Raw genomic sequence first — 26,421 nt, forward strand, 5'->3', positions numbered from 1 at the left:
GTACCCAAGCATCTCGTACCTAAGTAAATTCAGTAGCAATGACGCAGAAACGATTATGCTTGGTGCCCAGCGGGAAGATTAGCGGCGAGTCTTAGTTCGGGCCTTAAACGAGAAAGTTTTGGAGCGTGTCTGCTTTATGTAAACCGGCCGGTTGGATCGGATTCGCGATCGTACGCATCTGCGGATTATCAATGCGTACGTTTGAGCAGACGCATTTTTGCGTGGTTCGATAAAAACGTCCCATCGTCTCCTTTTGGGCGGTTCTTTTCCGCTTCCGCAGGAAGGAAACGCAGTAGGGAGTTTATATTCCCCAGAGGATGAGCGAATGTCGATCGGAATACGCGTAAATCGTTCAACACCATAAAGTAATACATATTTTAATGCGTCTCGATACCGAGGGTCGTTTATTTTTCGATGTTCCGTTCGGGGAACTTATTGAGACAGGCCCACTTGACGGCTCGCTTCTATTTTTACGTTTTCGCAGCTCCGTCGATCTACTCAAGAATTTCTATAGCGATCGCGCGATCGAACGGACACAATTATCTTCTTATTTTCCAATTTGAGTAATATTATTTTTTGAGATGAATCATTCGAATAACGTTTGCACAGCGATGTTGCGTGAAACGATGGAAATTTTATATCGTAGTAAGGTCAACGGGGTCAAAGGAAATGAAAGAAACGGGTCAGAGGTTGAAAACTCGGGGAAGGAGAAAGAAAGTTCGTTTATTGCACGCCACGGGACGAAGCAACGATGACCAAACTGCAAAATGCACGAAGACTACAAAGTATGCAGATATAGAATTACAATGCAAAAGAAATTAACAAAAAGGGAGGAAGTTAGTTCGTTGCAACATGACGCCCCGCAAGATCGTCGACTTCACGCAGATCCGATCAGATCGTGTATGTACCGTATATTATAATCTCGAGGAAGAGCTGTTAGCCGATAAATTCTTCATCTAGGTGGAACCACTTACAAAAGGGAACACCTTTTCGTGATTGCATGCTTATGGTACGTGAAATAGTGTCCAAATTATAGGCCACGGCAGTATAATTCGACGAACGCGTTGAGCAGGGCTGTGCTCTGCAAAAAGGAGCAAGTACAACAAAAGAAAGACAGAGAAACAGAGGACCCATTTCTTTTTGTAGATACGCGCGGGACGTGCTCACATTTTCCTAGAGAGAAACTCATGTTGGTTGAAACAATGAAAACATTCAAGTGGTTAAGTAACTATAGATTGGATTAGTAACTCGGTTGCGCTATTTAAAGCGTGTGTCGATACTGATAAGGTAAAGACAATTGCATTTCAGTAACGGGATCAATCGTTGAAAATGATAATAATCGCGTTGGTGGGCAGCTAGCACGAGCCTCGTCGACGATCATAGGTTTCTCTCAATGAGGTTAATAGGAGTCGCAACCAGTCAGTTTTTCTCCAAGTTTCACTGTTACTGCACACGACGACAGAATGACGGAACCGTCGCACATAGATTGAAAACGTATTGATGTTTTTTAGCAACTTTTTAAATAATAGTCTTTAAAGTATAAAGCACTAATTAATATACTGTTCTAGGAATAAAAAGAAGAGGACACAGTCAGAAGAACAACCTTGGAAAGTGTCAAGGAGCACCTGTTTCCTGTTTTTGAGAAGTCAGTTCTTGAAAATGCGGAAATGCCAAAGTAACTTTCATCCAAAGAGCAAAACAGGTGTTTATTTTTTAATCGTTATACGAGGTATTTATTCAGATACGAACTTTACTCGTCTCTGCCATCCGGTGATCTCTTTTTGTTCCGTGAAATTATCTCTCGTTACTGTGACTTATCGATCGAAACGCGTGTTCTCCGCTCGCGTATGTAGAAATGTTGACAGAGATTGGAACAGGAAGAGAAACAGCCAGAAAGGCTATGATATAACCAGTTAAGGGGCCATTGAGCCAACATTCAGACTACAATGCCCGCTCCGCGAAGCAATAACTGCTTGTTGTACACGCGTCTTGCATCCACTTTATCGCTGCGTACACCCTCAACTAACTTTACCCTTTCCGAATCAACGACGACGTTGACAATTATAGATTTGTTAATTTCAACGCGCTTATTCCCGCGCGGCTGTCGCAGCTCGACGTACAAATAGTCAATTTTAGAAGCGAATTTCGAACGTCACGAATTGGAATAGAATGTAGCATAGCGTAGGGAAATATGTTTTTCCGTGAGTCGTATAATGAGACCTCTCGCGAACGATCTTGCTGGCGCCAGTTTAATGTCTCGCACACCGCGGAAGCGAACGCTCGTTCGTAATAGCGGATGCCTCGGGAATCGTCGAGACTGGTCGCGTTTACGCATACCTTAACGCGATGATTTCTTAGAGTGCCGTTGGAAAACGAAGCGTCCGGCTGACGGGTATCCTCGACTTCATTCACCGGTTACGCAGTTTCTTCCTGCGCCTCTATCGCGTGTCACCTGCCACGATAAGACGCGACCGCGAACACAAAACTGTCCGATTATCAATTTTGTACCATATAACGCCACCGAGGAATGAGACACTAGAAGTTTCGCAAACCATTACTTAAAATTCTTTCCACGATGCGTTATGTGCTCCGAGTATCAGCAATATTAAGTTCTACCGATCGTTAGGCGGCATAGCGTGCATTCCTGATGCGTTTATTTCTCCGAGTGTGGCCATTGCACGCCAAACGCGGCAAAAAGTGGTTTTATACAAATATACCCACGATGAAATAATGATTCATTAATAGTTAATGGGACACATGGGCCATGATTTACTGTGATTTTTTTTTATGTCCCATGTGTCGTTAACTATTAGTGAATCATTTGTATAAAATCACTCTTTACCGCGTTTGGCGTGCAATGGCCCCACTGTAGTCGATTTGTCGCGGCATTTAATCCGTTTCGCTGGTGAAATGTCGCGGTTGATTCGCGACGCGCGAGCCTCGTCTAACAAATGTAAAGCGGAAACTGACCGCGTTGCATTGCGATCCGAAAAATGCAGGAATGTAATGGCGAAGGTGTACAGATTGTAAAACTTATGTTGCAAAGCGAAAGGAAAGGGTGAGACGTTTGTCGAGAAACGAGGCCAGGATCGCGCAGGAGTCGGTTGCTGCTATCCTCAGGGATGCATCTCACCTTGCACCGGCTGTTGCATGTGCATATCGTGACGGGCCGTACGTGGATCGTGCGTAAACACGTGCGTGGCGACGCGTATGAGTGCACATAGGCATACGCCGAGGGATGCATCGTCTGTCGGACCCCCGCCTCCTTCCTCCTCGTATCCACCACCACCCTGCGGACCTATATATTTCCCGGAGGGTCTCCCACTTTCGCCACTATCATTCCTGTCGCGGCTGCGGCAGCCTGTGAGCGCGCAAACGTGACTCCGTATACGGTTTTCGTCTTCGAGCTTACACGCGACCGGCAGATTACGCGCGGACACCTGCCTTCGAATTTTCCAGGACTGTACGCCCCGCGTGAGAATCGTGCAATCGTCGAGTTTCACAGTGTACGTCCGAGGCGAGTTAAGTTCTCTGTTAACAGTTCGTACGTTTCGTTTAATCGCGCGTAACAGGGAGCTCGAGTTTGATCGAGTTTCGCTCGGCGGTTGCCTCGTGTTCCTCGGGAAATGTGTACCACGTGCGGTGTGCCCGCGATTCCGCCAGCTACTTCTACTGAATGGGATTAGATGAGGCACGACGGTATGTCGAACTATTTGCAACGATAATAGTCACGTTTAAACGATAATCGAATCGGTTGTGCGATTAGAACGATCAGAAGCGTACTGTCGTAGATCATTTAGAGCGTGGTACGGTCTAATTCGATGTCAATTTAGCGGGAAACTCTGATGTTTCCAAGTAACGATCCACGTTCCGGAAAGCATCTATTAGATTCTCTTTCAAGCCCGAAATTTACAGCTGATTTTCCAGCAATTCATCGCTCGGCCTGCGAGCCGTACCGCATTCTTCACAGCTGTTCATACAACGATACACGCACGCCGACGCTGACAAGAAGCCGTGAATATAGATGCCTCTTTATACGGGCGTTCGCCAAGTAGCGATTTAATATATCGTCTCGTAAATTGCTTCTTTACGACTTTTATACTCTGCTCTGACCGCGTCGGTGCTCCAAATTTTTCCGTCGCGATTCTCGCTTCTTTCGAAAGCAAACTTTTGCAACGTGAACGCATCCAACGAAGTCTCGACAGGCGCGAGGGTTTATTAGACAATGAGAGAGGATAAAAGTTAGAAGCAGAGACTTAAGGCGATCGACCTTAACCGGTCTAAAGGCATCCCGCGCGAGTTTGCCTTCTGCTAACGTTCTATATCACACAACCGATAATGAGGTTTCGCCTTATAACGCATCGCGACGTTTCTCATGCAGGATGGCCTGAGCCTCGGAGAAAATCTTCATGGATCGTTCACGAAAATCGAGGAATGACCGGTGGTTGCGGGGTCCCGCGGAATTGCCGCGGCGCCGACGATGCACACAACGTCACATCACGGTCAAGAATGTTGGGTGAGTGTGGATTATGCGAGTCTCGTGGCAAATTTAGACTTTTAGATATCGAAAAGTCCGTCGCTCCACGATCTGAGCGTTTGATCGAAGTGGGGCCACTGTACAAAGTTTATTCTTTATGACAATAGGCTGTATACAATTGTAAACATAGTTTCTGTAGGATAAGATGGACACGAGCAAGATTGGTTAAAGCGTTTAATGTCGAAACACGATACTGGAACAGCAAGATGGGGCGTTACGTGAAATTTGTACACGATTTGTATCGGTAACCGCGAGTGTGTGGTTTGTTCGAAAATGCGAAAGAAAAAAATGGGTAACGGCCGAAACACGATACCCCTACTCGATAACTCGTCATTTTAACGAGTATATCTCTCTTTCTCTCGTGAGTACACACCGGGGCGCTGTTTATTTTAATACAGACACCTCGTAATAATTCTCGATGCGCATCGTACCGAATGAACGGACATCAATCCTTGCCCTCGTTACTTTCGATGCTCCGGGCAGAGAGTCCCTTGTTATCTGCAAAGTATTCTTTGTATGGCGTGCATGCCAATGTCTGCGCATAATTACTGGTTTCGATTACGGATTGGCCGACAAGTGCGCCGGATTTTCCGCCAAGCTCTGGGAAACGTTTACGTCGTGTTTCTTTTATCGTTGGATCCGCCTCGTCTCTCGTACGCAACGAAACATGCTTTCGTCGTTCGTTGACCCAGCCTTTTTCACCGACTCGAGCTTGCTTTGTCTTGGAAACTTAACAAAGCTCGTAACTGCATAACAAGTGGGCGTGGAACGAACGATTGCAATCCAGCTTGCAAGATGAATTTGATTTTTATTCTTTTCGAGTTGCTGTTATCCGTGAAGACCCAGGGCCCCGAATTCAGCTGATAACCGTGAAAGTAACTCGTGGATCGTGCACCCTGTGACATTAATCCGGCGTGGAGGGTCTGATAGGCTCGAAGAAAAAGGGAAAAATGGCTACGAAGGAGAAGAAGGAGCCACGCGAACAATAAGCAATCTGTACCGGGGCATGTAGAGTAATTATGTTGAGTCTACGCGCGTGTACGAATGTATGTATGTAGGCACATAGGTGGATCACATGCGGTGTGCATTACGTACGGTATGTGGACGAGTTCCCCACGGTTCGTTTGTGATCCACTCGTGTTAATACAGGGCGACGAAAACATGCGGCGGTCGTTGGTGTAAAATGTTCCAAGCAAACGTGCAAAGAAATTCCTGTTATTAACAAATTTTTAACGCGCGATTCGCGAGTATTGCTAAGCGAATTTTAATTTTTGTATCGAGTAACCGATTGCGAGATGATTGTCGCGACCATAACGACCACCCTCCGCGTCCGTAGCGTCGCGTAATATTCGCGTGTGCCCTCGCGTGCATAGTCGAACACACGAGCGCGAAACCTACGTTCGCGGCGCATTGTGTATCGCGTGTATCTCGTATGTTTGTGTATCGAGCGCGGAGGATGAGTGTAGGAACGAGCCGGGGGGAGCGATAACCTGAAACGAGCCGGAAAGACTATCTATGAGTCTCGGATCTCCGAGGTGCGAACCGCGAGGCCAACTCGAATATCGATCAATTACCCGGTCGCGGAGCTGGTAAAACACGATTATGCGAACGCGTACGCCCCGGAAAGGGGTTGAAAGGACAAACAAATAAAGGTGCATTAGCCTCTGCTGACGCGTACAAGTCGGAAATATGAAGAGCAGTTGGCGTGCAACCGTCGTCTTCGCTGACGGACGAGAATGCATCGCGTTTGCTTCCTCTCTGCGTTCTCCAGCACCTGCTACCTAAGGGTTATCAAAGGGTTTAGGAAGAAAACTCGTATAACTAAATTTGAAGAGCGTAGAAAAAGGAATAGCAGACACGAAGAACGCCGGGGGCAATGAAACGCACCTTTCAGAGAACGGACTATCGTTTAATTACGGATCAGCTGTTTCGAGACGAGCGTGACGACGATGCACGCGTGTGCACGGTCCCGGATCGATTCGTTTCGAAGGATGTATCGAGGGCCTCGCGTAGTAGCGAACCGATCCCATCTCGGGGAACCGAAGATAGAGTTGCCGTGAACGCCAGCAATAAACCGCGGTTCACTCACGTACGTACAACGAATACTATTCATAAGTCGTGGCGAGTACGCTCCGAGCGTGGCGCCTCCTCGACCACCTCGTAATTCTCGCGGCGAGCCTTTTCTTTTTCGCATGGGACTCACAATTAGGCCCATTATGCGCGCGCACATGTTCACCGTGTTTCCGCCGTTTCACATCACCGTGACCTTCCGTGCTTCGCCACCCGTTACTCAGAGAACATGCAACAAATTCCTAGAGGAAAAAGTTTAGTTCACAGACAAAATGTATCGTGAGAGGATAGAGCTCTGAGTGTCATGGAAGCGAGAGGAGGTTGCAATTGTTGTATCGAAGATGGAAAAAGTTGAAGATCGCGTTGAATTGTATATTGGAAACGTTGAGTGAGAATTATTGTAATCTAAATGACGTAAAAAGACAAAATGTAACGCGTGAGAGGATAAGATTGTGAGTGTCATAGAAGCGAGAGGAGGTTGCAATTGTTGTATCGATAGGGTGAAATAGGAGGGTTTAGCGAGAGCGGGGGCGTACGGTTGACGTTGATTCGCATCGAGTCCCGCTGCGAGAGCGTCGACAGTTTCGAGACGCGTTGACAGCTACGACGCCCTGGCACCAGGGACCGCAACCCCGCGACGATGCGTATTCTATCAACGTCCGTGGAGCGCGATAACCTCGGCACAACTGCATGCTGAATGAGCCGTACGAGAAACGTTGTCCCGTCCCCGTCCCTTTTCTGCAACAATGGCCTTTATGCGCGCGGTACGCTATATCCCGAGCGGCACGAAACGAGAAAGGGAAAAAGGACGGGGCTGATCCACGTCGGCAACGGACAAAGCCTGTCTTCGCCATATAGGAACCGAGCGGACGGCCAAGATTTAAATTGATTTCGAGATAAGTGCGTGGAATTAAAGATGCATTCGGACGATCATCCGCGCTTCGGGAGCCTCGCGTTCTCGAGCGTTCCTCCTCCTCCGCTCGTTCCGCGACTCCGGCCGCTAGCAATTAGGTTTTCTCTTGCGTTTGTTACTGGCGTCTCGCTCCGAGGGTCGCAATCCGTCGTGGACGATAAATCCGACGAACAGAAGCTTCCTGGTCGCGACCAGCGATTAAGAGCTCGCGGCACTCGTCTACGAATCGAGTATAAATAACGAGGGTCGAAAAGGGGAACGGCACGTAATCGATCCTATCGACGTTGGGTCGATCGAACGGCCTCCGTCGTGAAATCGACGCCTACTTGTAGATCATTATAGCGCTTCGTGGCTTTTAAATACACGGGACGAGGATCCTTCGATCGGCCCAACGTCACGTATGCTTCGTCGATCCCGAAAATATTATCGAAAAGAGGTTTGTTTGCGTCGCTCTGTGTCGTGCAAGCACTCGTGTAAATCTCTTGTAACGTTTGTAAACTATCCGCCGCGACGTCGACTAGAACAACGTTCTTTATTGTGCGGTATCTTGGCCCGTCTCAGCGAGATAATCTCAGAAAAAATAGGTTATACGATCTTTTATCTCCGTTCTACGACACCGTCACAAATTTTCTCGTCGAGAGCAACGATAACGTTATTATTTACTACGCACTTGTTTTCCACCGATCGTCGTCGCTCCTCTAGCCTATTTACCTGTCTTTGAACCTTGTTATTCTCGAACGATGCGCTTCTAAAATCGCCTGATGGATGACCGCGTTGACGCAGAGATGATTGAACGGTCGCGTAGCTCGAGGCGCGATCGACGATCGATGGTGTTCCACATTACTGCGAAGAATTGTTGTAAACATGGCCGGCAGCCATCAAGGGGCTAGGTATTGTACACCGTGCAAGCTTGGGACGCATACCGGATGCATCAGATAAGAATGTTCATGAGGTCTCGCAACTCCTTTGGCCGTAGAGGCGGGCGTGCGGCTCGAAAACGGCATTAAACGGTGCCTCCTCGTTTATTTTTCAGTGAGCGCGAGATAGCGTGGCCTGACGTGAACCACCGCCACCGCCAGCGGTGCCATCTCATATCCTATCCCGCCGTGTACGCGAAACCTATAATTATTCTTTCGAACGAGATCGTGGGCGAGCAGATCTGCCGCGTGCACGCTCGCAGATGCAATTTTGATTCCGCGTTTTCGACGGTTTCTCCTCCTTTCCTCTTCTTCATTGCAAACAGGCCCTGTTGCGACAGCCATTCCAACAGTATCGAATTCATCGCGATTATTTAACTTTGGATATGCATGTCCCAAGCTTGAGCGTTTTGATATCCGATAACCAGAGCCATTTTCCCACGGATTATCCGAGTCTACGCGTCCTGTGCAACGTTGTTACACAGAGATTGGCAATAGAGCCGCTAATTAGGCACCTGTACGCTCGACTGTCGCGTTCCAGCGAGCTGGATTAATTGGAGACTGTTTGAAATCGGGACGCGGGAACGTTGGGTGTTAAAAGTGTGATTTTTTTTATTAGGAGAACAGATAAGACTCAATGGAGGGTTGCGTACGCATGATATATACATGTTTGTGTTATTTGTTAATGCGTTCCTCTCGTTATCGATCTCTTTGTTTTCTGTAAACGTTATTCTGGGACTGCATCGTTCCAGCGTCATCGATGGATTGTGCGTCTCGAAATAGACACTCGGATTTAGCAGTTTGCCGGAAGTTACCGTTCACCGACCGATTCCAACCATGTCGCGAATACTGTACTACGCGGCCAAACGCCTGTTGATATTTTAGCGGCGATTCCCTTCCGGAAACCGCGCGTTTCGGTCCTCCACTTCGCTTTTACGAAGACATTCGCTTCCGTAGCTTGGTCTGCTACGGTTGCAGCGGTTCGTTTGGATAACAAAAACTCCGTAGTTCTATATTCACGTTGTTATTAATGTATTCGAACAGTACAGATCCAGCCACCTAGGGTTGAGATTAACACGCACCGCAGAAACGTCGCAAATATGTTGCACGTTTCGCATATAGAAACGTGACTCGATGCCTCCACGAGGGAATTTAAAATGTCTTCGCGTCTGTTTCCAACAGTCATCAAGCGTTTCTAGGTATAGACGAGTCCATGGTTACAATTTTGAATTATATTCAAATATTGAGTATTGAGGTTTGAATAGCCAACGTTCCCACTATTATTGTCCGAGGTTTTTGAATGCAAACCGCATCTGTAGAGCCATTGTCGTCCATGTTTCGCTAGCATTGCCAAGTAGTAGATATTGTATTACTTCTATACCAGTCGAACTACATAAGTTGCTCGATAAACCCTTAGAATTGCTAATGTAAAACACAATTAAGGATGCTTGATAGCGCAGACATATTTTTAGAGGGATTGGAATCCTAGTCTTCTCAGTTTAGACTTGCAATGGTCACTTTAATACAAATGTTGATGGAATTCGTATTACATACAACCCTGAGGACTTGCACGAAACATGGACGAGGAGATCCTCTGAAATTCTATTCTGCGCTAACGGCGCCATCTACGCGCCATCTTCTTGCAGAGACGGTAGCGGAAAGTCATAATCAATTGTACCGGATATTGAAAATTGAACGAACGTTTCGAAAGAACGATGAATCGAAAGATCGACTATTAAAGTATATTAAATTTTGCTTTACCCTCTCTGGGGTATTTCTGTAACGAGTTTAGGAGGCTGTAAAAAAGTCGCAGTCATCGTTTCGATGATTAGTTCGTTCGGAACGTGCGTGTCGGAGACATATAAATTATAGAAATCGTTGAAAACTCGGTTCGCCGGCGGTCGAAAAATAATTGGCTCCCGAAGGACCCCAGCGCGTTTCGATCTGTACCGGTAATCGTTTTATTTCAAAGCTACGTAAACAAAGGGCTGCACGAGATCGATCTACGATAAATGTTCGAGCAACTGTAATTCTGTATCGCTTACAACCGCGTGCCATCTTTCGCGTATTGTATTCGTGAGTCTTTTGGGCGGGGGTGGTGACTGAAAACGCGAAGTGTGAGAGAGAGAAAGAGAGATCAAAATCGGCGAGAACAGAGATAACGTCGTTTCCGCCGTTCCCCGAGCGAGAAACAAACGGTATACGTGAGCTTTCCGATATACGTGCTCGCCGTTCGTTAAACGAGCCAGCCGCGCTTGTTCAACCAAAACAATGCCTTGTACGCCTGCTACGTGTATTGTGTTCGAGCGAATCGAAGGGCCACGCCAGGCATAGCAAAAGGTACGAATGCTCGACGTAAAAGTCGATTGAGAGTCACACTGTCCTCCATCGACGCCACCGCCTACCACGACCGATATCCGGTCGCGGCTAATTATTTCCTGCTGCGGAAAGCATCGAGCCCTTCGACTTTCCGCCTTATTGTTGCTCCAAGTCCTTTTTCAATATCAGAATTTTAATCAAGCATTCCGTTAACTCGCTAATACATAAATGAAACACGAAACCTTCGACTCGTGCGGCTCCATTTTCCGGAAGTTCTGTTATCCACCGAGCAACAGGTGGAAGAACACTTTACCGACCGGTAGCGATTGCCTAGGCTAATATTCGCGAATACAAAGCTTTTTCTTACACTTATAGATACGTTAAATCAAACTTTACGAAACTATTTACTGTATTGTTTGCTTTCTGTTATTAGAGAGTAATTAAATCTAACATTTTTTAATTTCAGGACAGTCGATAAGCCACCGGTCGGTAAGCGTTAAAAAGTCGATTAATAGGTTACCGATCGGTAAAGTGTTAACATCGGTGCGTTCACCCTTCCGCGTCTCTTTCTAAGAACGTCCTTTATGGGTGCCTTTTCCGGCGCATTATTCTCGGATCGTCGCTTTTGAACGTAACATTTTCGACCGCGTGTTCAGAGAAAGAGAGATCCAGGGCCATTAAACGGTGTTGAAACGCGGCTGAAATGTACGCGTGATCGTCCTTAAACCGTTGCATCTCAAACTTTTTCTTTTAGATACAACTTGTAATCAAATTCTGTTTCAGTATTCTTGAAGAAAGTTGATACGTCGAGCTAAACATTCGAGTTTGGACGTATGTACATCTGGTCGTAAGGTTCTCATATTCGCAACGATCGAACAATAGTCGATAAGTTAGCAGTCAGCGGCGATAAATCGCTCACGAAACTTGACTCGGAAGCGACCGTGCGTGCGCGTATCTGCTTCAGGAAGAAAATTACGAACAGATCCATCTTGCTGTGTCCAGATCCGCATCGAATTTATGCTGGAGATCTTCGGTTTGTCTGTCGAGGAGACTAGATAACGGAGCGGCCGACTTCCTTATCGTACTATTTACGACGCTCCTAGTCTACCGAGCAAAAAAATCCACGTTGCATGGCGCGCACACGTTGCATCCAAAAGCGCTGAGGCCCTCGTGGCGCCTCCAACCTTTTCCTTCGATCAAATCGACTTAATGGCTCGGTAACAGCAACCACGATCGCTACAGCGTTAACGACTAATTAGTTTAGCGATTCGATAACGCTCGAAACACGCTCCCCCGATGTAGATAAAATTAAAACTAGCTTCGTTTAACGACTATGAAAAGCGTATTTCACAAATTTTTTCATAATAATAATTATATCTTCTAGTTATCTTTTTATGTACTCGCGTTTCCGTGTACTTTATTCCATAAGACGTTTGTTTAGTTTGTGTCAACGGAAGTTCCAAACTCTAGCACCTTTTTATCGGCGAGCATCTCGTGTTTCCGGTCTACATGAATTTTCCCTAAAGTTGTCAAAGTACACAAACGGTGGATTCGCAATTCTCCAGTGCACGTGTGGCCATTTTTGTCGTCGAGGTCGGAGGTCATGGTTGGCGAGGACCTCCTTGCAAAATGGAAGATCGTGTACCGGGAAATTGGTTCCATTTCGCGGCACGTTTAACCACGATACTGGTTCGTGCAGGTGGGAAAAGGTGGTAATCATTTCGAAACGTGGAACATCGCAGGCGCATTTACCTGTCGGTTGCTTTTGCGCGAATCGGAGAGCGTTACAGCGCTCGAATGGTACTTTTGAAGGGTCGACGGAAATAGACTATCGAGGGAAGTGGTATTCGATGTTCGATAGTTGTTCGAACGATGAGGCTAGACACGATGGAATTCGGGTTTATCGGTAGTCGAAGTCTACAGGCTAGTTAACGCCCCTTCGACGGTGGCCGCGCGGCACGAAACGTAAATTAATTGATTTAAGTGGCCCGTTGGCGGTGCTCTGATCCTTCAGACATTCAGTCTGTGGTCTGTCGACTTCGACAGTGTATCCTCGTAAACGAGAAAATAATTTCCTCGCAGCAATCTTCGTGCAATTTCCAAGATGGCGTCCGGACGGCCCGCCATTAGAATTTCCGAAACATGCGTATACCAAACACTTAATTAATGTATTGAATTTTTCAGGAGTTATATGCGGATATAAGAATGTTTTTCTCGTGTTATCGAAGAAATTACTAGAAAAACGCGCACACTCGGCCGGTAACGTATGTTCCAAGAAAACGAGAATTCTCGTTTCCCGTTGGTAATGTTCTCTTTGAGTCGACCTTTCGCGTTGACATTCCGTCCACCGAATAACCTTATATCGGAACCTCTGTTTCATAGGTCAGTGAAATGTCGCGGCCCAAAAACCGATAAATGGTCCCCCGGAGGACGAAAGAAATAAAAGAGCCACGACCGTATCGAAGGTGGCCTTAAAGGCAAGCGTGTTTCGGAGCAAGTTTCGCTCGTAACTCGTGTATACACATATTATGATATATTATATTCCGGTTGTGGCTGGAGGATCTCGAAGACCGGTTCTTAATAATTAACATATGCAACGTTAATTTTACGGAATTATAATTTCACGTCACTCGTCGTTGCTGAACCGACGTGTACCGTATAGAACGACGTAAACGCATAAGGACGTGGTGCAACGAGGACAGCGGAGGGTCAGGATGCGTGCATGCCTGTCTCTCAGCTACCGGCTTCTTCTCAGGGAGTGTCTTTTTGCTGTTTCGAGGCACGAGTTAAATTGGTAAATAGACTCGTCAGAATTTTTCCTATTCGCGAGTCGTGGACGGAATCCAAGATCCTCGACAGCCTCGATAAATCGAAATGTCGCTTGGATTGCGTTTGAATTGGGGGAAAGCGATGTTCGCGTGCGGGTGAGCAACAAAAATTGGTCCAAGAAGAACCAGAGGAAAGTATAGAGTTAGTACGAGAGTAACTGCGGGCGGTTTACCTACATGAAGATGGTTCAACGTGTCTTGTTAACTGCACGCACGACTGGGCAATACTCTCTCGCGTACACGTGAAACCTAATACACCGAAAACGAGTCCAATGGATTGGAGAGTGAAACGCGAAGACGATGGGCCCAGAGGAAACACCGAAAACGATGAAAGAACGCCTTGGAAAGATTCAGAGGGGCGGTGGATGTCCAAATCTAGGCGCAGGAAGGCTCCGTGCTTTAATTAAAAATTATCCAAGGTTTAATTAACGCCGTACTCGTGATTTACGGGACGATGCTTGCACGAATAATTATTTGAAGCTCCCGGGAAGTGCGATCGAAGCGCAGATTTCAAAGTTGAGCTCGATAAGAGAATGTAGGTTAACGAAGCGGAGGAGCGCGTTTAAGACGGAGGGTCGAGCGACACCTGGTCCATTCGTGTGCTCCTCCAGGTGAGAAAGTCGGTTCTTCGTTATTCGTCGCACGTAGCACTCTCGCATCCTCCCACGCTTCTATTAATAACACCTCAGAGACGCGTGTATTTATAGGCATGTCACATTACTATGCCGTGGCTGAAAAAGGCGCATGTAAAAGAGTTCCTTCTTGCCATTGGGCAATTAAAATTTCGTCGATGTACAGTTATCGCTTAAGATTCTCCAGCGGCGATCGTTGCAAACTAAACGGTGTGTTGAAATCACGAATACGTTTCTAAAAAGTTTCTGCTCTCCTCCTATTAATTATCCAAGCGATTGATCTTGGTTGCAGGAACGATCGTCTCCCGTTGTCGGTTTATTAATATCGAGTGCAATCGAATTAAGATTCCAGCAATGGCTGGCTCCAGTCATGCACAGATCATCCGATTAGACTCGACAATGAGCATCGCAAAGGGCCCGAGAGAACTCTTATATTTCGTTCTTCGACATCCAGCTCGTGGCTGATTAGTACGGTAAAAAGCCAGGATCGATCGATAATGATCGACCACAACGCGAAAGTTCACGATCCCATTGTATCCCGTTGCGTTTGTTAGTCGGCACCATCCTCGACAGCGGCTAGAATATTGGCCACGCCATCTTGCAATGCTCGAACGTTCGTTTAACGAAAGGAAGAAAAAGGGAAAAATGAAGGAGAGCACGGAGTGCGTGGTTAATGCACGCATAAACAGGAATGTTCGCAGCTTCTCACGGGATGCTTGCATTTATACGCCTCGGTATCGAAGTGCTCCGGTATCATTAGAGGAGCCATTCGAGACTCACGCCCCCATTGTCCGAGGGCAACTTTCTTCCTCCTCTCCCTCGTTTAACGCCGAAGATCCTCACAGCCTGCCGAGACAATGCCGTACGTGTATCGTGCATCATATTTCACAGTCATTCCTTTTTGTGTACGGCGCGTACGTATCGGTATCGGGGGGCCCCGAGTCCCCCTCCTGGCGACGAAAATCCTCGTACCCGGGGACCACCGTGGTTAAAATCATTTTGCCCGGCCTCCTGCGACGCGACTCCCGACGAATTATTCTCATCCGCTTTTCGACCGCAGAAACGCCACGGCACCGGAACGAATCCCATGAAGAATCTCAAATTTATTCCTTGGACAGCGAACTTTACCATTCCTGGCGCGATTCGCAACCCTTCGACTTAATTCTTCTCGCAATCCCTCGCTAATTTGGTGGAAAAACCTCTACATTGCGATTAAAATCATCTCACAGTTATAAATTAGAGAATATACAAGTGTTACTTTTGTTATTTATTTGTTTTCTGAGTTGTAGATAATGGATGGCCTCAAATAATGTCTAGGGACTGCACAATCGCCGCTATCTCGGTTTTGTTAATTCATTTCTATTGGAGAAAGCTCAGAAGTGTGATTAAAATCATCTCAGAGTTATAAATTAGACAATATAACAATTGTATTTCTGTTTTTCCTGTGATTTACTGTTTATTTATTTGAATTATAGATAACATGGATGAATCCCGCGAACAATATCGAGGATAATCGCCGCCATCTTTGTCCCGCGGGAGCCATTATCGGACCGTTGCACCGTCCGCCATTGATACTGTCGCAAAATTCCTGAAATATCCCGGCGCACGAAGTGAATTTCTTCCGGCGAGAACACAACGAACCCGTCAGCGTTTCGCACGCTATTACTCGATCGAGATAGAGTTTTTGCGAGTGTATCGACTTCGCAGCGAGATATCTCGCGGCGAGGGTCGTATCTTCGACCCGTTATGACTTCGCTATCGCGGTCGGTGCGTCACACGTCGTCGATAAACAATGTCGGTCTTGTCTTGAATGGCGTAGGAATTTTAAAAACTGATCAATAAGAAACACGCGTGTATGACGATGCGTTTATCGGTTAGAAGCGCAATAGACTACGCTCGTGCTGGCCCAAAGCTTAAATTACAGCGTCTATGATCGACACATTTATCATAGTATAGCTTTTTAAATTAAAAATTCAGAGAAGATGATTTCTTTTCATTCGTAGTCTAAAATACTCTTTGTAGTAGCGTTGATCGAAGGTAACGGGCATTGAAACGTGGCGAAACGACACGAGTAACTGGAATCCGAACGGTCTCAGCGCCGCAAAGAATGGAGGAACACGTGTTTGCCGCTGCAACTGGACACACGATTGCTCCGAAGCGACTGACCAGTGCAGCTGCAACAAGTGCAACGGTTGCATGCACCGACGATGTCCCTTTCTTAGGTGCTGAGCATACCGAGCCACGCGTTCTAATTCATAATAATCGTGTCTAATAAACTACGGTACCATTTGCAAGCGACGTAATTGATTATCGTCCAACAGGAAGCTCACAGAAGCTGAATAGTAATCTTCTTGGTTCTTATTCAATTTTTTTTTTTAGAACTCTCAACGTTAGAAATTGCCTGAGGAATAACTTTTTATATACATATCGTTCTTCCATTTGTTTGTAGCATTTGCTCGTGTCCGTCGTGTGCGTTTCATGTATCCAAATACCCAGCTATTTGTGTGCTAGCGAACAGTTTGTTTCTCTCTGTTTCTCCTTTTTTCTCCGCTCAGGGGCGGATTATGATTAATTAAGCTTTCCGAGAAAACGCAACAAGCGAAACATTATTAGTGCTTAGTGGCACAGTTTACTCGAATCAGCGTCACAACCTCCTCCCCTGCCCCCCCTCGTACGTATCTTCCTCCTCTCCCTCATCCGCTTCCCCTTTCCAGATCCGAGATCCATGGTGCAGTTTTAATAATTGCCGTGACGGAATAGTCTGGCGCCTAACGTTGCACACGCTGCTGCAACCTGGAGGTGCACGCGATTCCGTGCTGTGAAAATCGAGGACTACTGAAATCTATGACCTCGAGACTGCATGATCGAGAACGCTTGCTCTCCGTATCCTGTAAATTAACTTCAAAAGAGGGTCGCTGACCAGAGTATCCCAGAACTTTAATCACCAGAGTGTATTTATTCGCTTCTGTAGCGGATAACGCGATTTTAAAACTAGTTATTGCGAACGAGGATGCACAGAGTGGAATCGTTTAGTCTCGAGTCAGTAAATACAGTAGGGTTCCGATTATCTGCCGCTCAATTATCCGGAATGATCGAATAATCGGCATTTTTAAGAAAAATCCACACGGGGTAGATGGAGAAATTCGACAGAATTAAAAAATTTCAAATCATTTTGAAAAAATTATTTCTAGGTTCTCGGGTCAATTACAATCATTTTTGGTCATTAGACATACCCTCGAAATCCTACCCACTTTCGAGAAAAAAATTCGAGAATATGTGAAATTTTTCGACAAAAAAAAAAAAATTTCAAATCGTTCTAAAAAAATTATTTTTAGTTGCAGGGGTCGATTTCAAGAATTTTTGTTGAACAGAAGTGCCCCCGATATCCTACGCACTTTGGAGAAAAAAAATTCTTAATATCGGAATTTTAATGTACATGGAGAGTGTCGCATTCTTGAAATGTCTACCCCAAGGAGACCCGGGTCGAAAGATAGATAGTTGCAGAGATAAAGTGATAATTGGCTCGGTTGAACGGTCGCCGAATGCTCGGTGAAAAACGCTCGCAGATGGACAATGACGATAACAAATTGCATTCCATTACGTCGGATTAATTAAGGCATCTCTGCAATCTCTGTTTCAGATCGATTCTAGCTCTGACAATGCTCACCGCGGCCAGCGTCTCCTGTACCCACGTACCCGACAAGTATCCCATCGAGGTAAGTTTCAGTCCCAGGTAACGTGTATTCGATTTTCAGATCGATTCGCTGGTGTTTCGATGACTTTCGATCTCTCTCGTTCTCCTTTTCGACTATCAAAACGTCAAGTATCGCTTCGATCGATCGTTACGCGATCTATCTAAGAGAAATATGTTGTTTAAACAGGGTATCCCCGTCATAGTGATTTCGCGCGTAACATTTAACCGATATAATACCGGTATCGCAACGATCTCGGCCATTACGATACTTTATCCTCGACGCGCGGTCGGCCGGTGCATATTAATTTAATCCACTTACAGGAATTAATAAGCAATTACGGAGACGTTATTCTTGGGTGGCACGAGGAGAATAATTAATCGGCACTGGAAGAAGTTCCTAAATTACAACCGAGCTGGCTGCATTCTCAAGGCCAAGCGAACGAGGAACGCAAAATGCAAACACATTTATGTGTCGTGCAACGCTCCTTGGAACCGCGTTTCTATTACGCTTAAACGAACCGTTTACTTTACGAAATATTGCGATACCGCCGTCGACCTCGCGTGATCGTTTCGCGCCGAGAAAACGCGCTCCTCGTTAACCGTTCGTTTCGCGCGCGCAATTTGGACGAACGCGCATAATTGTCACCGAAGGATTTCTCAATCTTCCATAATTATATTTTCCATCCTGTCCGTAATTTGCAGCCGGTAATTTCGATTAAAACTAACTGTCCATCGTGAAATAGTCATGTGATAAACGAGAGTCGCGATCAAATTATTTTCCAGGTGTATCACATGCTGCGGGAGAAGACTCAGTTCGGTCTGGGACGCGACAATCGAATCAGAGGCACCTGGGGCGCCTGGAGTCCCTGGAGCGGGTGTTCGAGGACCTGTGGCACCGGTATCCAGTCTCAGTCTCGCGAATGTGTGCCATATCAGTAAGTAAAACCTTTTGTTTTGCAAGATAAGACACTTTACCAAAGTCGATTCACTTCTTCTCGTATAAAAATCCATAGGAAGCTCGATCGCAACCACGAAGTATCGGGAGTAATCGATTACCGTGGATCGACGCGTACCGTCGATTCCCGACAATAATCACACGTCTCGCGGTACCGTTAACGTTTCGCGCGATCAAAGGTCGCGAGCAACCGTTTCGCGGTTTCGACGAACGGTCCCAAGCAACACCTACACGCGAACAGACAGAATTTCGTTGAGAAATTCCACCGTGGTTTCCTTCCGCGAGCCGTAGATCGATCGATCTTCGGGGAGCGTGTCAGCTTACGAGCGGAGGAACAGTTAAGTATCGAGGAAATTGCTGATCGGTAGCTGAGGGAAGATTACACGCTAGTCTGCGACCTCGAAACGTGTTATCGTTGCTGACATTTGCACGTAACGCTACCTGCGCAAGGATTTACCGTTCAAAATCTCTCTATCGAAATTAATAAACGGATACCTTTGCTTCTAGATCCCTTTTATAAGCTCGCAGTAGTAATGGTCACCGCTGTTTCCGCCGCGAAAATAGTCGACTGAAGCGGACGATTTGTTTCAGGAGACTTTTAAGGAAGAGGAGCATTATCTTGGGGAATGGCACGAGCAACTCGCGACCCATTTGCATCGGCACGTACAAGCGATACCACACGTGCAACACGCAGGTAAATCAACGCGACATGTGCAGCGCCAACGTTTACATCATTGAGTACTGTCTGTGATAGATTAAGGTTTGCACTTTGTTAATGGCGCCCCGCTGAGCCTATCGAACGACACTCGAAGAGAGTTAATTATTATAAGCGTTCGACGATAAACTGGACCACCTTTCTATCTTCGTTGCAAGATATTGGAAAATTATTTTAAACATATTCCAAAGTTAATTTCAGCGCGAGGACGTTTTATCGTTAATCAATCTTCGGTTTAACGACTCTTCTCGTCGACAGAGGTGTCCAAACTTTCCGGAAGATTTGCGGGCGGAACAATGCGCCAAATACAACGGACGAAATTACAAGGGCGAGAGTTACGATTGGGTTCCCTTCCTGGACGGTAAGTTGGGGCTTCTGGAATTAATTAAGTCCTGCTTCTTAATCGTAATTTACTGTTTTGGTCAGCCCCAAACTCTTGCGCGCTCAATTGCCGCGCTGTCGGAGAGCGTTTTTACGCAACGCTTGAACCGGCAGTAATGGACGGCACACCCTGCGACGCTCCAAATATTCGTGGACATTCTGGAATCCCTATGGAACGTACAGATCGGTGGCTATGTGTCGCTGGACAATGCAAAGTAATCAATTTTAATTACGATACTTAGAGCTCAAGTTCTTCTCGCAAAGAGAGGGGTACCGATTTTACTGTGACATAAATCTATCGAGTTGCAATTACCAGCATGCTATCAATACCAAATTTTGATATGTATTATAAATTTTAATAATCACAAAGGTAATTAATTTAAACATTAATTAGCATTTTTATGTGTGAATTTCATTATTTAAATTTATACCACGAGAAAAAAACTTTTGTAGTCGTGGGGAATCGAACTCGGACCACCTGGGTAGGAGTCTCTTACTTTACTATCATGCCTCATAGTAATAATTAATACACGATAGATTAAAATTATATTTGATACATGATAATACAATAATGAAACTTTAATCATTAATAAATTCTTATAACTAAATTTACAGGTGTGCAAAGTTTTAACAAAAGCGGGTGACCGGAAAGTCTTGTCCTCTCCTTATCAGTTATTTCTATTGACCCATCTCGATAGGATCTCTCAGCACAAAAACAGTGGATAACGGTAATTTGTACGCAATTTTCTGTTGCAGCCTGTAGGTTGCGACGGTGTGGTAGGTTCAGGCGTGACGACGGATGCTTGTGGTGTCTGCGGTGGTCAGGGTAAAGGTTGTCGACTGTACGAGGGCATTTTTATGGAACCAATCCTGCCCAGAGGTCATCAACCCGTGACCACGATACCGAAGGGAGCTGTGTCTCTCAACATCTCTGAACTTCGTTTCAGTAGCAACTTCTTGGGTACTTCATCTTGGATAGAAAACTAAGCGTACAGAGGAGAGAACGTTTCTTAATAATCTGATCTGTTTAGCATTGAGAGACAGCAACGGTAGTTACATCTTGAATGGACCGTTGGCATATAGTTCAAGCGGCACTTATAAAGCGGCTGGCACGACATTAACATACCAGAGGGGTGACAGAAGCCGCGTGGAGTGCATCTTGGCAACCGGGCCACTGAACGATTCTTTGCATTTAGAGGTACAACACATAAAGACGCCTCTGATATCTGACCCCTCACGGAATTTATTTCACCCACGGTTTCTTTCTTTTTTGCCCGTTCCCTATTGTGTGTTGTATTTTTAAATCGTTCCCCCCCAGATACTGGCGCAGGAAATGAATCCCGGAGTGCTTTACAAGTACATGTTACCGCTAAAGGGAACATCCAACGGAAAGGCGATGATAGCACCGCCGCTTTTTGCGACAGGTAACCGTTTTTAGCCACGAGGCGTTTAATCGACTGCATTTTTCAAGGTACCACGACGTCCTTACGTAACGCACTTTATGGCTGACTCGTGACTCACGCGAATGGGTAACGCGCAAAGAGCAAAAGCGATTCGTTACTGTCTCTTTGTTGCAGGATCCATGGATCGTGGCAACGAAATCCCCGATTCGGACGCTCGCGTCGCTCTGACTAGAATGTAAATATTATACGAGCCTATTGTTAAAGTTCCAAGATTTGAGAAGCGTTTGGAATTTGGTCACGCGGTGATTTGCTATCGTGCAGCATCGTCGCTTTTTCAGGCCCGACCGGAAGGCTGATTTATCGCCCAGGAATCGCGGCAGAGCACCAAAGGCAGAGATGAAGCATCCGCCGACCACAGTGATGGCCGGCGATCAACCAAAGTCAAAGACCAAAAGGAAGAAGCGAATGAAATTTGGGTGGATGGTCTTTGGATTGACTCCTTGCTCCAAAGATTGCGGAGGAGGTGAATTACCAATCCAGTAATCGATCAAACAATTAGGAAAAAGATAGACAATCGAAGTTCTAATCAAGTCTTGCGTGGGAAGTTCCCTACCGATTCACGAAATTTATTAGCAGGAAGCCCCACATCCGTGATCGTCCCACGTTATTATTTTCCACGCGTGGTTGCCCGAGCCTTTCACGAAAAAAACTGCTTCGATTCTTTTCATTTATACTTGGACAGAAATAACAGGGTCAGATTTCTCGGTTCACGCTTACCAAAACTCTCTCTTTGTTCGTTTCAATGAATACTATCTATGTATCTACCATATATACACAGAGTGCATAGGGTCAAAAGATTCTACCAAAAGAATAATATTTAAATCAAATATCCTCAGACAGTTTCAAGTTAGAGGTAATCAGATTGCTAGAGACTAGACTACTCCTTCTTTGTAAAAGGTGTTTTCCTATCAAATAAATAACTAAATAAATTCTATCACTTTCAGGGATTCGAACAGCGATTTTCAAGTGTGTTCGAGAGAACAACCAGATGATAGTGAACGAGAAGCGTTGCCGCAACGCGGAGAAGCCTCAACAGCCGCCTCCGTTGCGTTGCAACGACCGTCCCTGTCTAGCCAAGTAAACTGTTCTGTCTGTAATTGGAATGTTACCTGCAAATTATCACGTACAAATTAAAGAGTATCACGATATCGGTTGCAGATGGAGACCGGAGCCGTGGAGCGAGTGCTCGGTCAGCTGCGGGACCGGTACGAGAACGCGAAAATTGGAGTGCGTACAGGAATTAAACGCGAATTTAACGATGCAAGTGGCTGCCGGTGCGTGCATCCAACCGACGGACCTGTTAACCGTGGAGACCTGCACGAAACCGGCTTGCAGTCCGGAATTAAGGCACATGCACTCGCCACACGACACACCCAGATGGGACGTCGGCCCTTGGGGCCCCGTAAGTGGGGCCTTTTTTTATCAATACAAACAATTGAAGACTCCCTTCGACGCTTCTAAGCATTTCCACTCGACGGGCACACGTGTTTCTTTCTATCGATTCTTTATTTCCACGCGTTTGGAACGTTCAGTAATCGTTTTTGTGATTTCAGTGCTCTGTAACGTGTGGAAGAGGAGTTAGGAATCGAACGGTCACGTGCATCACACCTGGGAAATCCTGCCCTTTGTTCAACAAACCAGAGTCTGAAAAGGTTTGCGAATCTGTATCTTGTGTAAGCAACAATGCTGACCAACGAGCACCTTGGCTGTACTCCAATTGGTCATCCAAGGTAAAATTATTTTTTGCTATAAAAAGTAATCAAAGTTCTTGTTTCTTGGACCTTTGTATCGCTTGTTTTAGTGCTCAGTCGAGTGTGGCAAGGGAGTCGAGACTAGGCAAGTAGCCTGCGCCGATGGCAGTGAACTGTTTTGCAATCCCACAGAGAGACCGGAAACGGAAAGACAGTGCTATGGCAAAGTAACCAAGTGCGATAGTGCCAAGTGGTTCATTGGCCCATGGACATCAGTTAGTAACAAATAATCAAAACACACGTTTCTTCTCATTAACAGGGGTACTTTAGTACAAACTTTAAAGATACCTTTTGCGAATCGAAAGAAACAAAATTATGAATCACATTTGCTCGACTCTCTAGACCAGAATACCTCATTATAGACACACTATCGTTTCAAACGACAGTGCCTAATATGTTATAATTTCAGTGTTCTGTGTCTTGCGGAGTGGGTGTCCAGAATCGAGAGGTTCTCTGCGTAGCAAGGACGAACAGCAAATTCGTCGTGTTACCAGCGCACGATTGCAACGATTCGAGGCCAGCAACCGAACAAACATGCAGCGTGCCCGTGTGTAGACCGGAATGGTTCACTTCGAGCTGGTCGAAGGCAAATTACACGCACAAATTCACCGTGATGCAAGAGACCCTGACATTGTAATCATATAAATATCTATTTTTAGTGCTCGACGACGTGTGGCACCGGTGTGCAAACGAGATTGGTTCGTTGCATTCTCGAGGGCGTCGAGGACTCGAATTGCCCGGAGGATGCAAGACCAACCGAGAGGCTGGAATGTAGTTTAAAATCGTGCGAGAAAGAAATCTCGACGCCGAGCAAACCACCGAAAAGTAAGAGAAATTGTTGAATCTTGTCGATTCATTTTTTCCAACGTCTTGGCAGGATATTTTACGCAATTTCAGAAGCTTACGAGACGTCGGAGTGTGTCGACAAACATCCGAACTGTGCGTTGGTTGTGAAGAATGGCCTGTGTCGGATAAAATACTACAAGTACTCGTGCTGCAAGTGCCGCGAGTAATTGGTCTGCCATTAACACAGTTTCTTTGTCTTCGATTGAACTCGTAGCTCTCCTTAGATAATGTAACTTGATCGTTCAGTGGAACGAAAGAATCGTGTCTACTATCCGAAACTGTTGCAAACAGACGACCGTATTATGTAGAAGATTATTTAACGCAATGTCCTATCTAATCACATGTAGAATTATTCCTTTGGTCGTTTTGCCTCCGCGCGATAGGCTACGGAACAATTATTTAATTAATTTCGAACGTTAACCCCGGGAAACGGAATAGTAAACGAAAGCATACTAGTCGTTTGTAGTAGACGAAATAATGTCGGTTCGTTGTTACGCCCCTAAATACGCTGCAACCCATTTGCATGCACACGCGACCGTCTACCGTTTACATATGTAAGTAATGCCACATCGAGCTGGCGATCTAGCGATCAAATTAATCTTATATTTATGATATCCGACCATATCGCTAATTAGTTACAGTAGTACTTCGTTTCTTCGACTGAAATTTTATTCATTGCCAAACATTCATTGAAAATTTAGTTCTCAGAAGTAAGTCGTGATTAATATTAGTCAATTAATGGAATTAGTCCATGAATTTCCATGACTAATAATAACGTTGATGTTGGTTATTAAATTGATTGAAAACAAAAATTCCATAGACTGTAATATTGTTTTGTATAATGAAATCTGTAATTATAACGTAAGTTTTAAACAAACGAAAGGAACGTGATATAAGCACTACCGCTAGAGAAATAATTTGTAACTATTTTCATGATCGTGTTACATACCATCACGGAGATAAATAAAAATCAGAACATCAAAAACCAAACAAAATTTGAGAAACACTACTTGTTACTATATTTCAAATCCAATTATTCATTCAGAATGAAGTTAAACAATAAGGCTATCAACTATAACAATAAAAACTAAATGTGAAAACAAACTACATTTATACTAAACTATACGAGGAAGATCTCAGCCATTAGCTCATATTATTTGCTATGTAATTAATTATTAAATAATTATATTCTACAGTAAAAATCGATAAAATTAATTACATACTAAATAATAATGACCCAGGTCTCACTGCTTGTAGGTTGCTGTGAATAAAGACTTGCCCTAATCAAATCCCAACCACCCTCCATTTATGAACAATTTTTACAAGAAACGACGATTGTTATTAGATCAATCGTTTGAAGAACTAACAAACAGGAGAAGAGTTTTCAGAAGAACTGTGAAAGGCCATCAAGAAAACGTGAAAGTCAATCAAATATGGAATTAACATTCCAAATTAAACGACTAGTATTTTTTATAAACTACCTAATTATAAATCTAAAATTGTGTATATCCTAAATTTATGTACATATTGTGTATATATTATGTATATCCTTCCTACAAACATAGCTAAACAAATACATAACAATATGTTGCTCCTTTTTCTTTCTGCCACAGCTTCCACGAAGATTTTCTGAAACACAAATTGAGCAGTATGAAACACAATTCAATAAATGGTCCCTTCGACTCCTTGAGTCCTTTCTTTCTTTGGCGGTCCTGCCAAAGCCTGAAACTTAATACCAAGCTTGAGCACTCCGTGAAATACGCAGATACCTAACAATTCTATTATAAGAATCGTTATCGGAACGCGTCTGGAGTAACTTGAGCTGGACGAGCGTTTCGAAGGGGGTTCCCCACGTTCGTGGACGCGATGAACGACTTCAAAGTCGCGGCAATTCCAAGAATTGAAAGTAAAACTCAAACAAACGGTATATGTGTGCAAAATCCGTTTGGATTGGATAACTTTTCAACTCCCAAAACTGAACTACAGTCACAACGTTTTAATATATTTAATATAGTCTTTACTAAAACACACTCTATATATGATTACATAAGATTGAAAAGCTAATTCATTATGCATTTTACAATACTATTGTCGTGTATGCAATACGAACAATTGTCAAATAAATAATAACTAATCCCGCCAATTTTTAAATTATAACGATATTGTCTCATTAGCAGCGACATCACGAACTGGGTGGCGGACGGGGGAAGTTCCAATGTCTCAACTGCTTTTTCGAATTAAATCTTTTAATTAAAATTTAATTAACAAATTATTTATTACCACTATATTTTTCCCTTGTTACGAATATTTGTAAGTTTCAAAAACGAGATTCAATCTTTCTTTCCGAGCTTCGCGAGACATCCGAGCTCCCCACTCTTCTCCCTCGATTCGTAACCGTCA

At 45.0% G+C, this 26,421-nt stretch overlaps 1 protein-coding gene across 2 annotated transcripts; it reads left to right on the forward strand.

Annotated features, from left to right (window-relative positions):
- Positions 1-306: 306 nt before the first annotated feature.
- On the forward strand, positions 307-25,389 carry LOC143349029 (thrombospondin type-1 domain-containing protein 4). 2 transcript variants are annotated; one of them, XM_076779875.1, is made up of 20 exons: positions 307-1,494; positions 1,569-1,702; positions 4,382-4,516; positions 17,857-17,932; positions 18,694-18,845; positions 19,457-19,559; positions 19,839-19,941; positions 20,007-20,176; positions 20,718-20,922; positions 20,993-21,159; positions 21,280-21,385; positions 21,539-21,599; positions 21,703-21,887; positions 22,369-22,501; positions 22,583-22,826; positions 22,978-23,154; positions 23,226-23,390; positions 23,585-23,761; positions 23,835-24,000; positions 24,073-25,389. In XM_076779875.1, exons 3-20 carry the CDS (start codon positions 4,410-4,412, stop codon positions 24,186-24,188), a joined length of 2,613 nt encoding a protein of 870 aa, XP_076635990.1. In that variant the 5' UTR covers positions 307-1,494; positions 1,569-1,702; positions 4,382-4,409; the 3' UTR covers positions 24,189-25,389. The 2 variants fall into 2 exon arrangements, with proteins under 2 accessions (XP_076635990.1, XP_076635989.1); XM_076779874.1 differs by lacking the exons at positions 307-1,494; positions 1,569-1,702 and adding an exon at positions 3,372-3,699.
- Positions 25,390-26,421: the final 1,032 nt, after the last annotated feature.

This window comes from Colletes latitarsis, chromosome 12 (genome assembly GCF_051014445.1).
Source record: "Colletes latitarsis isolate SP2378_abdomen chromosome 12, iyColLati1, whole genome shotgun sequence".
In the NCBI taxonomy this organism is placed as follows: domain Eukaryota; kingdom Metazoa; phylum Arthropoda; class Insecta; order Hymenoptera; family Colletidae; genus Colletes; species Colletes latitarsis.

Excerpts from the sequence above, each read along its gene's own strand:
- LOC143349029 (XM_076779875.1), top strand. The coding sequence starts at position 4,410 with ATGGATCGTTCACGAAAATCGAGGAATGACCGGTGGTTGCGGGGTCCC. Across the intron at positions 19,942-20,006 it reads TTGGGTTCCCTTCCTGGACG|CCCCAAACTCTTGCGCGCTC; the intron begins GTAAGTTGGGGC and ends TGTTTTGGTCAG. Across the intron at positions 23,391-23,584 it reads TCATTGGCCCATGGACATCA|TGTTCTGTGTCTTGCGGAGT; the intron begins GTTAGTAACAAA and ends TTATAATTTCAG.